The sequence below is a fragment of the Platalea leucorodia genome, assembly GCF_965183815.1.
Source record: "Platalea leucorodia genome assembly, chromosome: 19".
NCBI classification, from domain to species: Eukaryota; Metazoa; Chordata; class Aves; order Pelecaniformes; family Threskiornithidae; genus Platalea; species Platalea leucorodia.
The window spans coordinates 2,681,868-2,702,639 of record NC_138841.1 but is presented as its reverse complement, the minus strand read 5'-3'; the positions used below and the strand labels follow the sequence as shown (position 1 = coordinate 2,702,639).

The window sequence follows — 20,772 nt, the reverse complement described above, 5'->3', positions numbered from 1 at the left end:
CAAATGCCTCAAAAACAGCATTTAAGTCTCTTATCTTGTTGCCCCTTCAAATCTCTTAACTTCAGAGTCTGTCTCAGGGTGCAGAGGTTAACTGTGGCTCGAACTGGAGGTTAAAACAGTGTTTCTATCTACATTTAGTAGCTTTGACAGTCAAAGACCAAGAGTCAGTCATATTCAGACACCCGTGCCATGAGCCTCTGCTTAATCTTCAAATCAGCTCTCTTTTCCAAGGCTCCATTCTGCCTCCCAAAAATAGAGCCAAACAGGTGGCCTTTTAGTGGGTCTATCTGTCAAAGAGGAGGGGAGTAAACAGGCGAAGCTGCAAGTGTTTACAGAGCTAGAGCCGGAGGAGGAATAAAACTGACCATATCACCCATATGTGGCTGAAACTCGAACTTCATGGGCGGACAGAAGACGTTGTTGTACATCTCCATCAGGCGCTGCTTATCACTGTTGGCATCCAGGTTCTCAACGGCGTTTTCAATGGCATCCAGCCCCTCATGCTTCGACTGCTCCAGGTTTAGCTCAGCAGACAAGAATGTCCTGAGAGCTCTGTTGAGGCTAGCGTGGTATCCCAGGTCACAACACTGCTGGAAAAAGACACACAATTCCATATGAATAAGCGAAGAAATTCTGTAATGGAAATGAAAATGTTTCCAAAGCCAGAAGTTATATAAATGGATAACAAGCCGTGGATATTTTATCATCTTCTGGGTACCAGAGTGGTCTCACATCTCTCACTGATCGCAGAGGCATCTTGACTAGAGGTCCTCAGAGTTGGCCCTGAACAGAACTCTCAACCTCTAATCCCATACGAATTTCAACATCATGTTATAATTAGCCTCCAAGACAAGTACAGCTTAAACTATTGTAACACTTTGTGGAGTTCTCATGGAGTACTAGAGAGTTCATTTCATGCTGTTAAAAAAACAAAAAGTAACCCAGAAGTGGGTATGCTCAGTGTACTACTTTAGATTCTAACCTTGCTTTCAGGGGTGCTGATTCCCATTGAAAACACTCCAAAATCCTTAAATAAAACTATTCAAAGTAAAACAATGCACTAAAGTACTAGGCAGAGAAACAAGACACAGGATTTGGATCATCTGCAAAGGTTAATCTCCATCTAAATTATTCCGCCCAAGATAACAGAAAACTGCTTAATTCAGTGTACTTCAGGAAGGAAGAACATGACCTGTACATCACAGCCATAAGGAACAGAGCCATCCAAAAAGCAAGCAGCGATCAGTTGGGATGACTTCATTGCTGGGGTGAAACAGAAGAGCAAAAACTTTCAAGCAGAAAGCGGTCGTGGTCAAGAATTTCCTGGCTATTACTGACACCGGGATGATGTCGCTGGAAGGCAACCAAGCAGCTTCATCTCCACCATGGCTGCGCAGCCAAGTCTTGATGTTTCAGAAGGGAGAAAGGCGCTTTCCATTAGCTGATCAGAAACAGCCTGAATTTTTCAGACATCTAATAAAGTGAGCGAGAAAGGAGCCCACCTTCTTGGAATTACAAGCAAGATTACATACGCTAGGAGAATATCCAAAAAGAAAGAGACCATCTGCTTGATTGCTGTGCTGCTCTGTAAGCAAAATTCACACGAAATCTCCTCCTCACCCACCATTTGGGTCTCATCACTGTCATTGTGTGCAAACGCGAAAAAAAAAGGGGGAGGGGGGAAGGAGGGGTGGAGGGAGAGAGAAGAGATAGCAACTACTGGACCATTCCCGGCTTTCACAGAATTTCTGTCACCAAGTGCTGCTAGAGGCTGGCTCCTGTGCCAACACGCTGTGGCAGGTGGGGAGTCTTGTAAAAAGAGCTGCAGTTGCTGGTTAGGCTGGAGGCAGAGAATTAAAGGACATTACATTCAATCAGAAAGAACAAAAACCAGCCAAAAAAAACACAAAAAAACCAAAAAACAAACAAAAGACGCTTGATTGAGAATTTGCACGTGTGGAAGCAGTCTTGGATCAACAGCCACTCAAAGCTACTGCTCTTTTGCATGCACATTACAGTGCCATCCTCTGCAGTAATTTGGGGAAAGCTAGTCCAAGTTGGGCCAAGAGTCCAACCAGGATTGGCATCAGCTCAGATTTAACAGGAGCAGTCGCTCCTTTTCTCCTCCTACCGCGGGCCAGACGGTTGCACACCCGCCCGGGGCGACCAGCTCGTCCTCCCTGCGCTCGCCCTCCGCCAGCACACATCCGCGCCCGGAAGGAAAGCTGATCCGCTGCACAAGGGGAGTTCACTGGTGGGACTGGGAAGTCAAATGGGACTTAATATTTTACACCCCGCCTCGCCGAGCAGCAGGACTACATTAAGACGGCAAAGATTTTTAGCTTAGTGTTATTGAAGCCAGTGACAGAAAACATTTTTCAGCCCACTCCCCCACTTTAACAGTTTTAGACGTCCAGCGTATCATATTTATAAAGGTATCAGTCTTGCCACCCCTTTCTGGGTTATATAAATGTTTGATGGAATTGTTCTCCAAGGAAATCAATTTTTTATAAAGAATTTAATGATAATGCCTTCGAATTCACTTCCCAACATGACAGCTGATTAACCCTTTGCCAGTTAGCAGTTTCCAAACAGGCCCCAAATAGAAGATTTAAGGAGAAAGAGCCCTCTGTTTTAAAATGCAATTTACATTTGGAAGGGAAAGTAGGAGATCCAGGAGTAAACAGCGATAGTATTTCCTAGTAATTCCTAGAAGAGTGAAGTAAGCTTTAGGACTCACACATACACACGCATTTTTATCTTTTTTTAAATTCTGTCCTAGTGACCCTTTCGTAAATATGAGTTAATACAAACTTCCCCATTACTGTAATATTTCATTAGCATCAAAGAGCTGCCTCAGTCCCCAAAGTCAGGAAATTCAAACCTACTGGGCTATGTCAGGAACAATTTATTGCTCTTAACTCATGATGAAGAATTAACTCACTGTTATCCTTCCATGCGCACTGGAGGGGGAACACAATGTATTGTATAAACATGACAAGTTTAATGCTATTTGGCCTAACACAATCTACTTGTAAGTAACTTTGAAGATTGCTTTTATATTATATTTCAAAATTCAATATCATCAAATGATTAGATCAAGGAAAAGAATTAAGACCTGGCTTAAAAATCACGTTTTTATTTAAGTCAGATGCTTCAGATAACCATCACTGGTTATAATTGTTAATTTTCGATCCTTCAGGATCAAAGGCATTAGTAAATCTATATTCCCCATGTCTTAACAATGAGATAACCGAGTTCCGTCTCCTGTGCTCCCAGGCAAGTCCCACATTTTTCCATGCCTTCTGAAAACAGAGCAGATAATACCTTTCTTTTAAAGGTTACGAGAACTTGCAATGTAGTGTTAAATTGAACACTTCAAGGAACACAAGGGGGTTAACATGGGCGGGGACTCACAAATCCACGTACTGCAGAAGCTTGGCTTCTTGTCTTGCACCACCGCCTACCATGCCCCAGAGACGGCTGAGACTATCTAGCGAGAGGAGCACTTCCTTCAAAGCTGGATAACCTACATTTGTCAACGTACTGCTTAAAAGATCTCAGGTCCGTGCTTAAAAATTGTTACGGATTTATGAAATCCAAATGGATTCTTTACTATATGTGACTCACGAAAACGTACTCAGAACAGTCTGTTAGCAGACAACTGAACCAAGCACATCTGCAGCATCTGGGGGAGGACTTATAGACAGGATTTTAAAAGAAAAAATTAGACAATTGAATTACACTGACGTCAGTGAAATGAATCCCTATCTCGTACGTTTCAATATAAAAATATACATAAAGTTATCATTTGTTAAAAAACCAAGATGGCACAGTTCAAGTTGAGGAAACGTTAACCATAAAAGGACTCCTAAACAGGCAACAGGTATAAACCAAACATGTCTCTTCAGTACAGCAATTTTGCAGAACGTGACATTTCGAAATAACAGTATTTTTCAAAACCATCTAGCGCTGACAATCCTGACCTCCAAAGGACAGGTTTAAATAAATACCTAGCAGAAGTGCACTTCATGTGATTTTACGATCAGCTAAATAAATGTATTATATATACTGTTCGGTATTGTAATAGCTGACTAATTAATAGTGATCTGAGTGCTCTTTATTGCCTGTGTCTAGAGACACTTCTGCTCATTACTCCCCCTTCCTACAAAGAAAGTTCCCTTCAGGCTTTGCAGTTGAGTGTTTCTAATAGTGACAGCAGCGGGCTGTCCTTGACAAGCAGAATAATATCAAGCAACAGTCAGTGACCCAGACACACCGCGTTCAGTGCATTTGGTACTCCAGTTCTGCAGGCTGAAGTGGGTAGTTATGGATTTGTGAAAAATCTTGGGATTCCTAATTGGCTTTTCTGACTTTTCAAAGAGGAGAGATTTGGGGTTTTCTGTTGTGCATTTTACTAAAAGTAGAATTGATGCCCCCTGAATACTGGGGGCATCATTCAGCTGCAGAACAGAGGGCCTGCAGGCAGCTGGGGAACAACCTCCCTCCACCGTCTGCTCCATTACCCAGGGTCTGCAGAGAGCATTCTAAGGAAAGGGGGGACTGGTTTCTACCGCCAGTTTATTTCTTCGTTTCTTTGCGTAGACAGACTGCGGGGTGGCAAGCAGTGGAACCTCCATTACTGCTGACACTCCTCCGACGCCTTTCAGAACGGGACTGAACGTGCTCTGCAGTCCCAATGCCAGAAGCGCACGAAGTTACTGCAGAGCTGGTGGGTCGGGGTATCAGAGAAGGAAAGTCTAAAAAGCAAGGAGGTTCATCCCTCTTGTGAAATATGCTAGAGAAAACATTAGCCTTGGAATATATGGAATTTTTCAGAACAAGTTAAAAGCAGCTTTAGAAAATGCTTCTGTCCTTGATTTCTTTTACCAACTGGTGTACTGCTTCTACAGTTAACCTTTTTTTAAATGTGCTTCTGAGTTATAATCTTGCGGGTTTGCTTAAAATAGTAAATAGAAAATGTCAAGCAACAGTGTGATACTGAAGCTGAGTTTCATTTTAACTAAGCAACTCCTCCTTCTACACGTTTCATAGCCAGGTTTCTTGTGCAAGCTTCTACCTGTGCAACAAACTCCATCCAAGAGTTAGCCATCTAAGAAAAGCTCACTTAACAGCTTAATGACTGACTATCACGCCTGTTGTTACCCTGTAAGCTGCCCATCCAAGACCATCATTCCACAGCTGTACAGAGGTTACCAGCTGCGCTGGTATGTAAGATGTTGAAGAAGGAGAGGCACGTGTGAGGGTTAATGGCAATGATATTCATTGCAGGCACCCGAGCAGCAGCACTTACATCAATGAGATCAGACAGGTCGTGAATGTAATACTTGAATACAGATGCATTGGTGGCTTCCAGAGCTAGCAGATACTCGTTTCTTGCCTTAATAGCCTTCAGTCTGTTTTCTGTGTACTTTGCTTGGCGCTAAAAGAAAAACCAAAACCAGAATATATTTTAAAAAAAGGTGCAGCAGGAGTAGTAGCAGTCTTAGTAACACCAGAGTATACTGAGCAAACCTTACCCTGCTCACACAGTGTTTGTTCATTTGGATTCCAGTTTTATCAAGACTCAAAGACTTAGAATTTAGATTAATTATTTAGATGTTTCTAAGCATTACTAGACTACACAGCTTTGCATTTAAAGTCTTCTCTTAAAACAGACTGTGAACTGGGGAAGGTTAAGGGAAGAATGAAGGAACAAGGTGGGTTTATGAGGTTATGGCCCAGCTCCAGCACTACCAGAGCGGCTGCTAGAAGCCCGTAGGTAGTCTGAGGGCTGCAGCAGGCACTCTACCTCTTCTAGCAGAAATTAGACCTAAACTTGGTCCTTTCAGAGCCAATCAATCCAGAAGTAACTCTTTACCTTCTATTGGCTTGAATCTTAGCACTGAACTACTTAACCGACTGACCGATTGCTAAGGCGACTGGTTCTGCCCATGAAGTCAATGTGGGATTGCATGTCTCCCTGCAGCACAGGTCAGATCTTAAGCTGGCATGAAATGATAAACAAAAATCTTGCACTCTGTACAAGAAAAAAATGTTAACCGTGACTTCCAAGAATGCAGCTGTTACTTTCATACTCTAACCTCGTTTTAGCTTTCTGGGCCATGCCTGTATAACCTGAGATAATATAAAATGCATATTTCATTGTCCTAAAAGAAACCTGGTGCTGGCTTTTGCTTTTCCTAAATCTGAATGTTTAAAACTTGTACAAAAACGGAGACTTGCATTTGCATGTCACAAAGGAGGGAACTCGGCAGCTCCTGTGCTGAACTACTGCCAAGGTCCCCTCCTCAAGCACCCTACACAAGCAGCAGCAGTGCTACGGAAGTACCTTCTCCTTCATTTTCTCTATTTTTTTGACAGAGCTTCGTCGAACATGTTTTTCTTCAAACTTGACGTTGGAAGTTGAGTCAGGGGAGCGTGGCGTCTGCTTGTCCTCTTGTTTCACCGACTTCCCAATCTGCTTTTCTTCCTGCTTCTCTGCCTCTTTCAGTTTGCTCTGAGCACTAATGCTGTCAGCGTTGTACATATGGTAGGTTTTCATAACCTGCAGAAAATGATAACACACAAGTCAGAGAGCACCACAGTTTGATTTGCTGAAGAAGAAGCGGGCTTACCTACCAACAGGCTAGGCTTACAGGTGTTTTGCCTTACTTTCTCTGCATGACCAGGTCTCAGGGAGAAGAGTTATACATAGGCCTGGAAAGGCTAGGAGGGAAGAAAAAATCCTAAGAAAGAAGTCACAAGCTGCAACACTTTTTTTTTTTTTTTTTTTTTTTAATTTGGCCAATGCACTCCCCTATACTCTAAGTTTCTTTAACATAACTACTTCATAATAGCTGTCCCTCGTGTTTATATTAAATGCAAGATCTCATACTAACTAAGCAAAGGCATTTGGACAGTGACCAGAAAGTCTGATTGCTAGCTGGGAGTTAGAAACACCTAAACTGGCAAAATACTCAGGGAAATTTCACATCTCAAAAAAGCATGACAGAAGATGCAGGAATGAAACTGGCTCTCGAAATGAATCTGAAATCTGAAATCGAAGTGGATTATTTTGCAGCTGCTTCTTTGTTTAACTTTGGCAGGCACCTTCTTGTACAATCCAATAAAGGAGTCATAAAAACTAAAAAAAGATACAGACTAAATCCAGCCTCCTTACTATTCAAAGAAAATTAAATGCCAACGTTGGAAAATGATAGCTTTTCATCAGCAGGTAATGTTTCAGACGGGATGCCTATCAGTCTTTCATCTGGATGAATCAGCCCTTTAAACACCACAAGTCTCCAGGAACTGTATGCAAATCAATAGCCTGAACACAATGGCTGCAAAAGCAACTCGGGTTCGATTTGTTTAAATCAAATTTGATATGTAAAAGCACCTCTGTTCACTTTATGTAATAAAAATATAATAAAAAAGAGTGCGGTTCTTTTGCTCAGGGAGACCTGGACCCTGTACTATATGGACAACTTCTATTATAGCACATTTTTTATAAGTAAGTATAGATAAGTATCCCCCAAAGTCACAAAAAACCCCGATTTGTTTCACAGGATATTCATGTCTAGCTTTGTGTTAAGAAAACAGAACCAAAAACCCAAAGGGCATAATATATAAGCTAGCTTTTTTATCCACAATTGCAAAGCAATTCAATTCACATACCAAAGCAAAGATTATGATGATATAATTTTGATAGGGGGCCAAAACAATGCAAAGTTGCATAGACACCCCAATAGTGTCGTTCCAGCATTAATAAAGATCCCACTTGCAAATCATTTGGTTTATTTTAGATGAAAACCCATTTATACCTATTTCACCTCAGTTTGAACCATAACATAATTTTACATAAGTAGGATGCATGCTCTCTCTTTATGCAGTGATCAGCAAAGGTTCTCCGATACAAAGAGACGTTGTATTTAAACATGAAAGAGAATATGAACGCAGCCAGTATTAAAGAGAGGCTTTCTGAATAATTTACACACACACACACACACGCTTTCAGCTCCTGCATATGCTTAGACTATAAAGCAGGCATTTATAATAATAGATGCAAAGTAGGTTTTTTTGCTCTATCACTGAAAGTGGAACTGGCAGAAAGCAAGAGGAGCAGAAAAAGAAATCATAATTTTAATGATTTTATGCTGCTGACAGTGCCACATCGGTGACCACGAGCTCTGCCTGCCCCATGTTTGGTGACGGGGTTACTGTTGACCGCCAGTGCCCACGGAGGGCTCCGGCACAGTCGAGGATGGATTGCACAGGACAAAAACTTGCAAGTATCAAGCCTCTGATTTCATCTGTGTAGGGAAACTAAAGACTTTGTCCATTTTCATGGACATGCATTTTGCCTGAAAGTATTAACTCTGCCAATCCTTTAGATAGCCAGCAGAACAAGAGGTTAGTTTGTGGAAGTGCGTCTTAAAGCACCAATGAAAGCAATTCCACTAGTGATTAAACTGAGTTCAGCAAGAAATATCTTTTAATATGATCAGCAGAAGTGGCTTTTTCAAAGGAAAATAGATTTTCTGGTGAAGGGACAATTTAAAATTTTACAGCAGAAGGAATGAATAAATAGATATCAAGTTCCTAGCACTGACATTAAAAAAGTTAATACCCCAGCTTTGGTTATCAAAGGCTGAATTCCAGATCTTCCTTCCAGTGACAGAGCAGTTATCAGGACTCCGGATTTGGCTCAATGATCTGTCAGAGCCTGGCATGCAGCAATGATTACCTATGTCTACGTAAACGCCACTAACCAGTCACCTTATCAACTTAAGTGCCATGTGAACTTGGATTAGAAATACATCTCAGTTCCTAAAAGTCTGTTTAGAGACAGCTCTATATTCTTCCTTAGGATCCCATCCAAGTACCTGACTCAAAAGTTGAATCAGATTGTGCCCTCAAATAAAAACTACATTTCTAGAGCAGGCAGCGCTGATGACAGGCACTGCTCCGTTTACAAAGCCACCTTCGTACCCAGAGTCAATTCTCTGCCTTTCAGGAACATGAGCACAGCACAGTTTGCTCATACTATTGTAAACCACGGCTGTACTAACAACTACAGCGACAATACATCGAACCACAGGTCAGCCTCAAAATGCCTCCAGCTTCCACCATACTGCTCGTGCTTGGCTTTCCTGCCGAGGAACCCAAACCCTCTTTGCCCACAGGAAAGACTCAGTAATGCTAAACACTAACGCAGAAAAGGAGGAAAATCATAAACTGGATTCACAGCCTCACCTCTTCAGCTGCCATTCTGGTGCATAATGAATTCCCTTTTCCTACTCCTCAGCTCCCTTTTTCCCTAAAAGATTAGTCTGAATATTTGGCTTCGATGCTCTAATGAAACAATTCCCTTCTATACCTTTTGTTGATATGGGAAATTTCAGGGACCACCCCCGCCATACTCTAGCATTGATATTAATACTGAATTTCATCACAAGATTGATATGCCGTGGCTTGAGAAACATCCCTGGATCATCTTTTGAAAGAATGAAGGAAATAAGGTGTACCTCAGTGTAATGACCCAATGTATCATTAGGGAAGGACGAAAGAAAAGACATTTTGAGCAACAAAACCGTGCGTAGGTTCTGCTTTTAAAACAAGAACTAGCTCAGTAACAGCTGCAGAAAGCAAAAATTTAATCAAACAGGCGGCTTTTCCACTCATCTGCACGAGGAGAAAAACCCCCAAGCAGCATATGAACTTTTATGAACACATTCCTTCTCCTTCCCGAGGCAATGCCTCTTTCTTGGTGTCTCCAGTGGATATACTGGGAAGCAAAAAGCACAGATGGAAGACTATTACTCTAAAGGGAGCTGTTTTACTGAAAGAGTTGAGGAACAAATAAACACAGTGGGTCCCCCCGCTGAAGCTGTATGCTGCCTTTTGTATGCTCAGACCAGACAAAACTACCAACCAAAGATTTTTAGCGTATTTGGAAATAATTCTAATCTCTCTTACTCTTTTTAAACCAACACTGCAGCTAGTAGCAGGTGTGCGCTAAGGTGAGATCTTTGAGAAGTGGAGCCAACACTTACAGAGTTGAAACAATATAAGGACAGAATGAAAAAGTAAGATTTATGGTGCTCTATGGACTGGTGAACACAAGCTGCCTCAAACTGCAAAGACTGCAGACATTTATCAGTCTTGGTGCTTAGTCTCTGCTGTAACAGCAGGCTGGGAGAAGTCAAACACTTCTTCCTTCTGCCTGAAAAGATGCCAAGAAGTCAGTTTGATTTACCGTGTAGAGTTCATTCAAGACCTTCATCAAGTCTTCCTGGAGCTGCAATCCCACTTCTTTGCTCTGCAACAAAACAGAGAAATGAAAGTTAATTGGGGAAGATGGTAAAACGGCGGAGGAAGTGAGCATGCCCCGCATCTACAGATAATTTCGGCTCAATTAAGCACCGCTATTTATGCTTGCAAATCCAATAACTGCTCAGCCCAGAGCCACTTATGGTCAAATTGCCCAAACAGTATTAATAAACTGAAATGTTACATATGCACTGTCGGAAAAGCCTTACAGTACGGAGACTGGGAAATTTCCAGAGAACCTTGGATTTTCAACATTACAAGCCTGGAAACTTTTTTGCCCATTTTAGCAGGATCAAGCAAGACTACGAATATAGTCAGCTCTCACTCGCGAAGCCTTGCGCACAGGTTATTATCTATTTCCCGGGTTCACTAGGGCAACAGTCACTCTTGGATACTTTTGGATACTGGAGTGGAAACGGCTCGCTGAAGAAGCAGCGTTTGTCACAGAGAAGTTTGGAGGAGCAGGGAGATGTGCTCCACGGCAGGTCTCTTTGCCTCTTGGTACTGCAGGAGATGCTTTGATCCAACTAGAGTTTGTGCTGACTGTTTCTGAAAGACTATATGGAGCCGCAGTCTATTTTTGAGCACAGTGTTAAAGTCAATGTTTTTTAGTTTGGTATGATAAAGCCAGAGTTGAAAAAAAAAAAAAAAAAAGTACATGCTTTTAGATGCACAATCTCTTCTTTGTGTCTCCATGAGATTCACCAAAAGTTTACGTCTTCTTCCACAAATACCACAATAGCCTGCTACACCCTCTAGCCTCCTCCAGCAAGTGTTCCTTCCCTTCTGTATTTCATCACAAAAAGAACCACCACATCAGCACTGGGAAAAAAAATTACTCTGACAGGGCTTTACATACATACATTGCCATTTCCCTTCAAATTTTAAATCAATATAGGATTTACCTCAATAGACAAAGCAATTGGCTTCTTTTTTTTTTAAACTACAAGGACTACAAAACAATTTAACCATATCAGTACAAACCATTCTGTCCTGGGGTACACTTGCATTAGTGAGCTGCCTAGTTAAACCTAAGGCTATATGACTCATGAGCTCGTTTCTTCCACTAAAACAGCAGAGTGAAAATAAAAAAGGTGCAGACAGACATGACTGGTTGTCCAAACCAGCTGACACCCAAACTAGCCTGCAGCCAAGTGTCAGATTTTAAAAATATATTTGCTTATTTAAACTCCCTGCTAGGTAACAAGCAGCCAGCACTTCCATGTTGTGTGCAACTGGACTCAGCTACTGCATGAAGAGCTGGTGCTGGCACACATTTGGCTTTAGCTAAATACAGGAACAGATAAGCTTCTGGTTTTCTAATAAGGACACCGGAATGTCCAAAGACGCGCATCCACAATTACCGACCGACGGCACCTCTGTATGCAAAGCCCTCTTTGAAGAGGCGTTTCTGCACGCAATATAGCTTGTATGCAAAGGAGGGCGAAGCAACTTCCTTGATGAGCTCGATGGTACTATTAATCTTCACTTCATTAGAGACAGGATTTCATGCTAAAACTGTCACTGTTTGCATTCTGAAGAGCTTCCATGAGAAAAGCTGAGAAATTCAGACACATCAAAAAGCACACTGAGCCAGCTTTTGCTGACACACCTTGCAAAGCAAAGCAAAGGTGCAGCCACACGCTCCAGCCTCGCCGTCTCCAGCTGCCATGCACACAAACCTTAACAAATCCCATTTTTCTATAGGAGTATAAATGATCAAGAAAAATCTCTGTATTTGTAATACAATTTACATCTTTGAGCCTACAGTTACTGAGAGAGATTAAAGTCAATAATGTCACACTTAGACCCAAACAGATGTTCCCCTTCTTTGCCGCTGAAGGCTCCAAGAAGTGATGTCCCAACCGTTATCCCGTTCACCTGAACAGGCTGCTGAAACGATTTTAGCTTACTGCTTCAACCCTGTTCTGAGGTGCACATTATCACACCTGATCGTCCCTTTGAAATTCCAGGAAAATCCATATCCATTCTGTCGGGGAGCTGGTTATCATCCCTGCCTTGTAGCAAGCAGCCGAGTTTGCCACATATTATAAAAATACCAGGGCTGCTGGGTTCAGAGCATTATACAATGCACCCTTTAAGGTGAAAAAAAAGGAAGAAGAGGGGAAACGGGAGAGATCAATCATCAACTATTTATAAAGCCATATATTGGGCCAAAAACACAATCAACGGGGAAAGCTCCCTCAAAAAACCCAAACTTGAGGATAACGGGTAATTATTTCTTACGTGAAGCGCGGCACAGCCCACCAGGAGGAAGAGGGCTTTGAGTCAACCTTGCAAGCTGGGTACCAAAATAGGGGGAAATGGGGGTGGGAAGTATAAAACAGAGCCGCCTTTGTCAGCCCTCGGAGATAATGTTTCTCTCAGTCTGGTGGAAGGGAAGGAATCGTACCGGCAGGAGAAGCAGGAGAAGCTATGGGGGTGAGGTCTATCCCCAAGGTTTTCCTTGTAGCATCTCCCCCAACGGACGGAGAGACGGGAGCAGACAGACACGCCGGGATTTGTTACCTTGTCAAAACCAAAAAACCCAACCGCACACGCTATTCAGAGGGCAAGGACGGATCCACCTCCAAGTGACATTCCCTAGCCATGTCTCTGCTTGGGCTGCACGGGAGCCAGCCAGCTCCAACAGCTTTGCTCCTATAAAATGTTTAACCGGAAAAAATCCCAACGGTTGCTAGTATTTAATGACAGAAATCTCAGAAGTGCAGTCTTAGCCCTTGCAGTACAATCTTTAATGTTTTCAAACCCCTGTCTCTAACTTCATAGCTCTAATCATTCTGAGGTGCAGGAAAGGGATAAAGCAACAAAATTCCACTTTTTCTGAGGTTTTATTAATAAAAGACATCCAGGTGAGTAACTGGAAAAGCCAAGGAAGAGAGCAGACATCTTGTCTCTCTACACTAACATTTCTATTCACAAAAAACCAGACAGGCTTAAACACTCATAATCTAATAACTGTTTTCTCCACATTTTCCCACTAATTAGAAAGTGCAAATGCATCTGCTGCTACATGTAGTAAGAATAGCTTTATTCAGTTTACAGATTTTACCCATTCACTGCCTACTAAGGCAGTGTTTGCCTGATTGAACCTTCATGCTCTGCATGTTAGAAGTATATAATATCTACTGGGTCAAGCACATTTGATAGGTTCAAGATTATTTATGCCTACAAAGTTCAGGAAAAGAAAAAGATAAAGAGGTAATGCAGACAAACCCACACTTAAACCAGCATTTCTGCCTAAGAAGTCAAGATAGCATTAAGCCATGAGGAAAAAACCAAACATGCTGCTAAATTAAAAAGCAAAAAGAGAGAGATTATATAATTAAATTTTAAATTCTCCTTTTTTGAATACCACCCAGTTCAGCAGTGCTCAGTTTACTGTGTTTCTGAGATCATAGATGTTTATTATAGACCATTCATGTATATTGTGACCCATCCAGACCAGCCCGGCATCGCGCTGTCGGCAGCGCAACGGGACGTACGAGCAGAAGCACCCAAGGTCAGGTCCTTCGCGTTTTCGTACCTTCCAGTCCCACGTTCCTAAACCTGCTCCCGGGTGGCCAGATGGGCTACTGGAAAAACAAGTGTCCGACACAAACGCTGACCAAGGGGAACATCCTGCTTTTTCTGAGGAGTCTTCAAATTAAAGAAAAGAAAAGAAGTTGGTGATTCCCAACCTCCAAGAGAGTTTGCAGAAACAAGATCTACATTTTTTCCATCTCTGAAAGCAGAAAAAAAAGCTGAAGCTGCTGCTCGTCACTGCAGTGATATGGGTCGCAAAGATTTTATGACTGCCTTTTTCTCAACATTGGAGACTATTAATGAAAGTGACTGGCCGGGTCTGTTTTAAATGCCCTGAGCACTGAACTTTTCACACAGAAGGAGCTTTTCAGCAGCACGCTTCACTGTGCTGGTTAAACTGCCTGGACCGGACCAATCATCTGCCTTTCCCCGGCCCTTTTCAGCCCATTTGCTTATTTCTTGCATCAAATTGCTCATTCACTCTACAAACCGCTGAAGCATCAATTATGCGAAATAGATTAAAATGAATATTTTAATGAGTATTCAGGTTGAAGACGAAAAGAAGACGTGTAAGTGCCAAATTGTCAAAACACAAAACTCTTTGTGCTTCCAAATGAGCTCTCAAGAAAGAAACTGCCAGATTACTGGACTGGAAAAAACCTTACATTAAGATGAAGGTAAGGTAGATCACAGGTGTCATGAAAACAAGAGCTATGCAATGAACACTGTTAATTTAATGCTGCTCCCAGTATTGATTCTACCAAAAGAAAAAAAAAAAAAAAAGGTTTCGGAGAAAAAAGCTGAGCTGGCTGACCCTGATAAATGAAAATCCTTTGGAGGAAGCAGAACGGTTAGCTGGGGAAGTCAAAGGAAAGTGCCTTGGACATGAGCAAAAAAGTTGTTGCTCAAGTGATGGAGAGGGCAGTGGGCCTGCTGCACACAGAGAACTTTTCTGAGGTCCCACAGGGTTCAAAGTGCGTCCAGATTAAAGGCTGCTGATCTTAACCATTGCCATACCGGCACAAGAGATTTCAAGATCGTGCTAGAACGTGGCGTGGAATTACAAATAAAATGCACGCCAAGGAAAACCAACAACATAGTCTCCGCAGTTGCAAATGTCTCCAGGTATCAATTTCTATTTCAACATCAAATTCTATATAATGTTTTTCAAAGGCAGACAGAGTTTAGAATGATTCATTTTATAAACAATCTTCCAGGAAAAAACAATAAATAAAAGCTAAAGAAAATCTGATAAATTTTATTATCTCTTCCTGGCTGTACCTGCAACTAGAGTCTATCTGTACATCCCTTAAAAAGCCTGAGGAAGGCCTTGTGCAACAACATCTTATCTAATTGGCTCCAGTAATAAACTGTGTGCATGTGGGGAGGGGGTGTCCCCACAGACCTTGTCTCCTTCTTATCCCATCAGGGCTAAACACTTGTCCTCTTGATCTGGGAGATTCCCCAGTTCGATACGCTCATTAGTGCTCCTGGAAGATGGCACAGCACGGGAGCCCCCCGCGCGCCTGAGGCTGGGGAGGGGGAGAGCAGGGCGCCAGCACCGCCTCACCTGCGCCGCTGCAAAGCTACGTGCTCATCGGTGATAAACACAGGCTTCCTTTTCCCTGCAACCCAGGAAAATTATCAACAGCACCCAAGAGAACAAGAAAGTTATTTCAGCAAGGTGACAACAGCAACTATTGCCCTGGAGTGCTAACTTGCAACCTCAATATTTCTCTTGCAAGCTGCCTTTCTCAAGCCTTTTCTTCAGCCCAAAACAAGAAAGCAAAAGAAGCTGCCCTAAGCGTGCGTGCGTGCACATGCATATACATACACGCTCACACATGCACACATACTCCTTTGTTACAACGGGGTGTATATGCACCATGTGCAGAGCTGTAGGTTGCTGCCACCCCTCGCTGGAACATAAATTCCCAGCACGCCATGCCAGCTTCTCAACGGCCTCTTTGTTCCAGCCCTCCTCCCCTCCACCTCCCCTCTAATTTAATCAAGATGTTTTTGGGATCTACTGCAGCACTCGCTTGGCTGTTCCGCATTCCACCAAACATTAACGACTTCAGCTTCAAAATATTTAGGGGGGATAATAAATATGAGAGCTAAGGAATGCTGTCAACATTTTATGCCCCGGATCTCAAGCCTCAGTAACGTAGTTCCAAATCTGATAGAAAGATGGTACGGCTTGAAAACAAACATACCGTGAAGTTCACGAGATGCTTTCTGTATAAACTCAACAACAGCAAGGAAGCACTCGGAAACCATTGGTGAGCGAATGCGTAACACACTGAGATAACAGATTTTACCTAACACATTGCCTACAATTATGTCAGCCAGTGACGGGGCTGGACTGGAACCCAAACCTGCCGATTCTGAAAACGGCTCTCTAACAAGACCACTTCTCTACCTCTTTTAGAAAGGAATAATTAAATATACATAGGTGGAAAACAAACATTAAACGTTCTAATGTTTTTTGAATCAACAGTGGGAGCTGGGAGGCAAGTGGATTGAGTTCTTGCTGAGACCAGTGAGGAAATTTGCAGAAGCACAAGATCCTTTTTATTCCTGTCTAAAATCAAGGTTACAATACAGGGTATTTATTATGCATTAGTTAACATCTACTTACAAAATTTGTTAAAGAGAAGGCTTGCCAGGTAAAATTTTCCAAGACCATACATGTAGCACTTAAATAGAATTTGCCAATTAAAGTTAAGCATTCTTCGTAGGTAGATTCTTGATTTTTTTTTTTTTAAATGAGGTCTGCCTTTAATTCATTTGCATGCAGTAGCAAATATGAGTTATGTTCTCATCTAAACAATCAACTAGCTTCACTGTACAGAGGTACTCCATCATCACCATCAGTCCAATCCATTTGTTGCAAACGTACCCCTTATTTTGCAAGGCCGTGCTCTCCAGGCAGCCTGCAACCTGCACCTGAAGCCTGCGCAAGTTTTAGGCGAGTTTCTCCCACAACTTTCATGGATAAAGTGCTCGGCCGTTATCACATGGCTCTACAGAACAGGAATTCTGTAAACTTTCTTCTAAAGCTTCAAACTCTCCAGAATTTAAAGAGAAGCTAGGAAACAAAATCTATGTCATACAATATACATGCATATTTTGGGTGATAGATCATCAGTTTCCAGTCTAATGATCCATTATGCATTGGTCAGTCATATTGAAATTACAGTTGTATTATCTAGTTTTCTCCACCATTTCACTAGTGATTTGTTTCACCACTATGTCAGTAATAAGGAATTTTCCTTATTACAGCGGAATACTGTACTCTGAAAAGCCATTCCTACATGAAACCACGTCACACCGCGGCCTCCCATACTCCGGGCTGAAAGGCTTGCTTCCGAACAACCCCCACCCCCTTTTTCTCCTTTTTTTTGGCTGAATTCTGTGCTGATCCTATTGAACCTCAGGCTTCAGGCACTCAATCCCAACAAACCAAGCAATTTTATGGCTGAGAGCATTCATTCTTGTTGTGAAGCCACCTACATTTGCCCTCATTGACTGAGCCGCATGTGAAACGGGCTTCAGAAGGTGGCAAGACCTACCAGCAAGTGGTGAAGTCCTGTAAAATATTGGAAGTAATGTTCTGTCATTCTGCTCACAGTTTTAATGCTCTGCACGACAGCTTTGTGCTAACCGACTTCCCCCAATACCCTCTTTCAAAGAGCTGCGATTTATCTCTAGGAAAAACTGACTGGAGGGATCCGATGGATCAGATGAATGACCTGGAGCGTAAAGTGCTGTTACCTTGTTCCTGGCTGACCTGAATTCACACGGCAGCAAAATAAAGAGAGGCGAGCATACTGGTGCAGTGAAAGATAACAAAAGCATACAGGAAATTAGAAGCAAAAGGCAATAACAATGGACTACTTTCACACATTAAAAAGGGCCAAATGCATCCTATTCCTTGCCCAATCTATATGCAGAAGTGACATTTGTAGCCTGTAACATATGTAGTAAAATTACTCCAGCTGTAGCCTTTGGTGTTCAGTCCATCACCCTGGGCAATAGGCTCTGATCGCATCATTATATCTGACCGGGTACAAAGTGTTAGCAGCGTAACAGAAACCATCCACTCCAATTACAGGTGGGGGAATCAAATCCCTGACTCAGAAGCAGATTTATGTACTGCTAACTCAGATAAGAGCACCACACAAATTATTTCACTCCCTCTCCCCCCATTTCCACTTGTTCTAAAAATAAGCAGGTAGGAAAACGGGGAGATTTCATTTCCCCAATGAGAAATCAAAAAGTATCATCTCACAACAGGCCTCTGTGGTGTTTAACTTTCGGCAAAACAGTAAGAACTCAACATTACTATTTCCTAAGGCTCCTAAGGCAGAGGAGGGCGCAGTGGGTAAGGACGCAAGCGTGAGAGCAGGGATATAGCACGTACTCACCAACTCTGCACCTCAGTGACAGTTTTACTTATGGCATTTGTATATTTATGTGCTTATACTGTTATGGAGAAATATTTTTACAAATGCCCAGCATTTTGGCCAGTGCATTTCCTTCATGTGCATGGCCTTCCCACGTGTGGCGTATTTTAAGATTTTTCATATTCTGGTACCAATGCAGCAATGAGACGTACTGCAGCTGTAAAGTAGGTCATCTTAAGCACAGACCCCTTAAGAGAATTCATAATTCTTCTTCCTTGATTACTGCAAGGCTTCTCACCGACTCATTGTGGATTTTTCATTTTACATCAAACACTGCGCAGTGTACTAGTAGATAAACTGTTTTTTTCCACAATCAAAGGTATTAAACAGGAAGCAAATTTCAAATCCTCAGTTTTGTTTTCTTCATTCCTTACAGGGTTTTCTCCCCATAAATATCACAACTGACCTTGATACAATAGTGTGAAGGAATGCTACGCTCTCAAAGCAAGATCCGTAGGGCAACCACCCTTCCCTGTCCCCACTACTCTACACCGAGAGGACACGGCTACCTGAAGAAGCCCGAAAGCAGGGCAGGACAGGGTTACTGCTCCGAGCATCTCCAGCGAGCCTCCCAGTTAACGCTGCTGCAAGGAGCCCCAAGTTAAAAATGGAGCAGAAGATGTAGGTTTTAAGTGCAGTAGGACCAACGCTGCATGAAAGGGACACCTAACAGCAAGGCAGGCAGACGCTGAGGCGGTACCTGGCTCTGTTTAGAGGCACAGCGCTAGAAAGCAGCCGGTACCAGCCACTGCCCGTCCTGAGGCCCCTCTGGACACAGGAACTTGGGCATATGCAGAATAAATCTGCCTTTCTGCCTATTAACGCTTTCCAATTACTTCCCAATTTTGTTACGTAGAAATCTGTCAAGTTGGAAAAAAAAAAAAAATCAGTTTGTTCAGAAACTACTCAAAGTGACCAAGGCTTCCATAGTCCATTCTTTTAAAGAGATGTAATTCTTTTCTATTAAACTTGAACAAGAGCTATTGGTCTGCTTCTAGGGAAATCTCAAAGAGACAACAGAGAAAGAGTGATTAAAGATACCAAATTAAAGAGACTGCTTCTCAAAAGGCTACGCATGTATATATAATACCAAGGGATCCCACTAAAAAGATACATCCGTAGGCAAGAAAACCCGATACCCATACCAGAAGCTGAAAGGTTGTACCACGCAGAGAAACCAAGGGCCACGTGAAAACAACAGGGTGACAGGGGGGTAGAGTGAAAAGGGAGAAAAGGGGAAATCAAAAGGGGAATCAGCTCAAATGGAAGAATATTTTGCATGCATATATATAAATATATAAATAAAAGGGCCACGCTGAAGGAGGATAAGCAGGAAGAAATCAAAGGAGGGCTCGCTACAAAAGCAGGTGGAGGAATGAGAAGGAGCGTGCACGAGAAGAGGCCCTGACATCAAAGCAGGACGGTCTTCCAAGAGCGGGAGAGGTGACCAGAATAGCAACACCGGGTGGCACACGGGCTTTAAACTTCAACCTTGTACGAAACCCAGGGCTAAATCATTAACTGTTGGACAAATAAGAAAATATTACCTCCTTCCCAAGGTGTAGCAGTTTGTTATTAGAACAATTCCACCAGTTTCCCCCCAGTTTTATTTGCTCAGAGAGCAGTTATTTCACCATTCCTCTTCCTTTTCTTTTGTAGCAGCGCCGAATTGCACCGACACTGCTCCTGGGGCCAGCAGCGCTGCTGAAGCCAAACGCCAGATCCCCACCGACACCAACAGGATTCATTTGCAAGACTGCCCTAGCAGCAAGCCCCTTAGTGACAACATCTTTTACTGACACGTAAAAGCGTTTCCTCAGGAGAAACCCAAACAAATGGCATGGAAAGAGTACAGTGTTCAAAGAATACCTACACCTTCGGTTGCAGGTTTCCAATAAGATATAAAATCACGTTTGGTGCAAACAGCCCAGCGCCCAGACACGTAAAAGTTTTGCAAGGAGACCTAACCGAGGAAGTAAACACATCCGAGAGGCGGGAAGAAATGGGGCTGACATACACCGTACATCCAGCACCACTTCAGCACTGGCTTTGGCAGCTAACACAGTTTCTCTTATCAGCAAAGATACCTTTGAAGTGGCTGGCAAGCTTCCATCTAACACTCAAACAAATAAGACCCTCCACATCATAACACAGCCCTGGAGAGGGATCTCTTCATCATAAGACACCAACAGAAAAACTGCGTGAGTCAAAACCACAGACCGTGCAGGCTTCCCATGACACTGCAAATCCAAACCCCGCGAACATAAAACCTCCGAAAACCTGTGTGCAATGCAGGCACCACCACCGGAATTTCACAAGTTCACTGATTTCAAGACAGACGCGTCGAAGCTCAAACGTCAGCACTGCTGTGCCCTTCGGGTAACTGGTCCAAGGGTTGCAAGAGTGAGCACACGAGAATCTG

The 20,772-nt window shown here is 42.7% G+C and overlaps 1 protein-coding gene across 1 annotated transcript in view; it reads right to left on the bottom strand.

Moving 5' to 3' along the window:
- The window catches only part of SRGAP2 (SLIT-ROBO Rho GTPase activating protein 2), a 108,911-nt gene that overhangs the window by 37,355 nt on the left and 50,784 nt on the right, over positions 1 to 20,772 (bottom strand). The window contains exons 4-7 of the mRNA XM_082330178.1: positions 10,262 to 10,324; positions 6,353 to 6,568; positions 5,315 to 5,443; positions 366 to 587 (exon numbers count right to left, since the gene is read on the bottom strand). Coding sequence (XP_082186304.1) covers positions 366 to 587; positions 5,315 to 5,443; positions 6,353 to 6,568; positions 10,262 to 10,324 — 630 coding nt within the window. The remainder of the gene's footprint in view (positions 1 to 365; positions 588 to 5,314; positions 5,444 to 6,352; positions 6,569 to 10,261; positions 10,325 to 20,772) is intronic.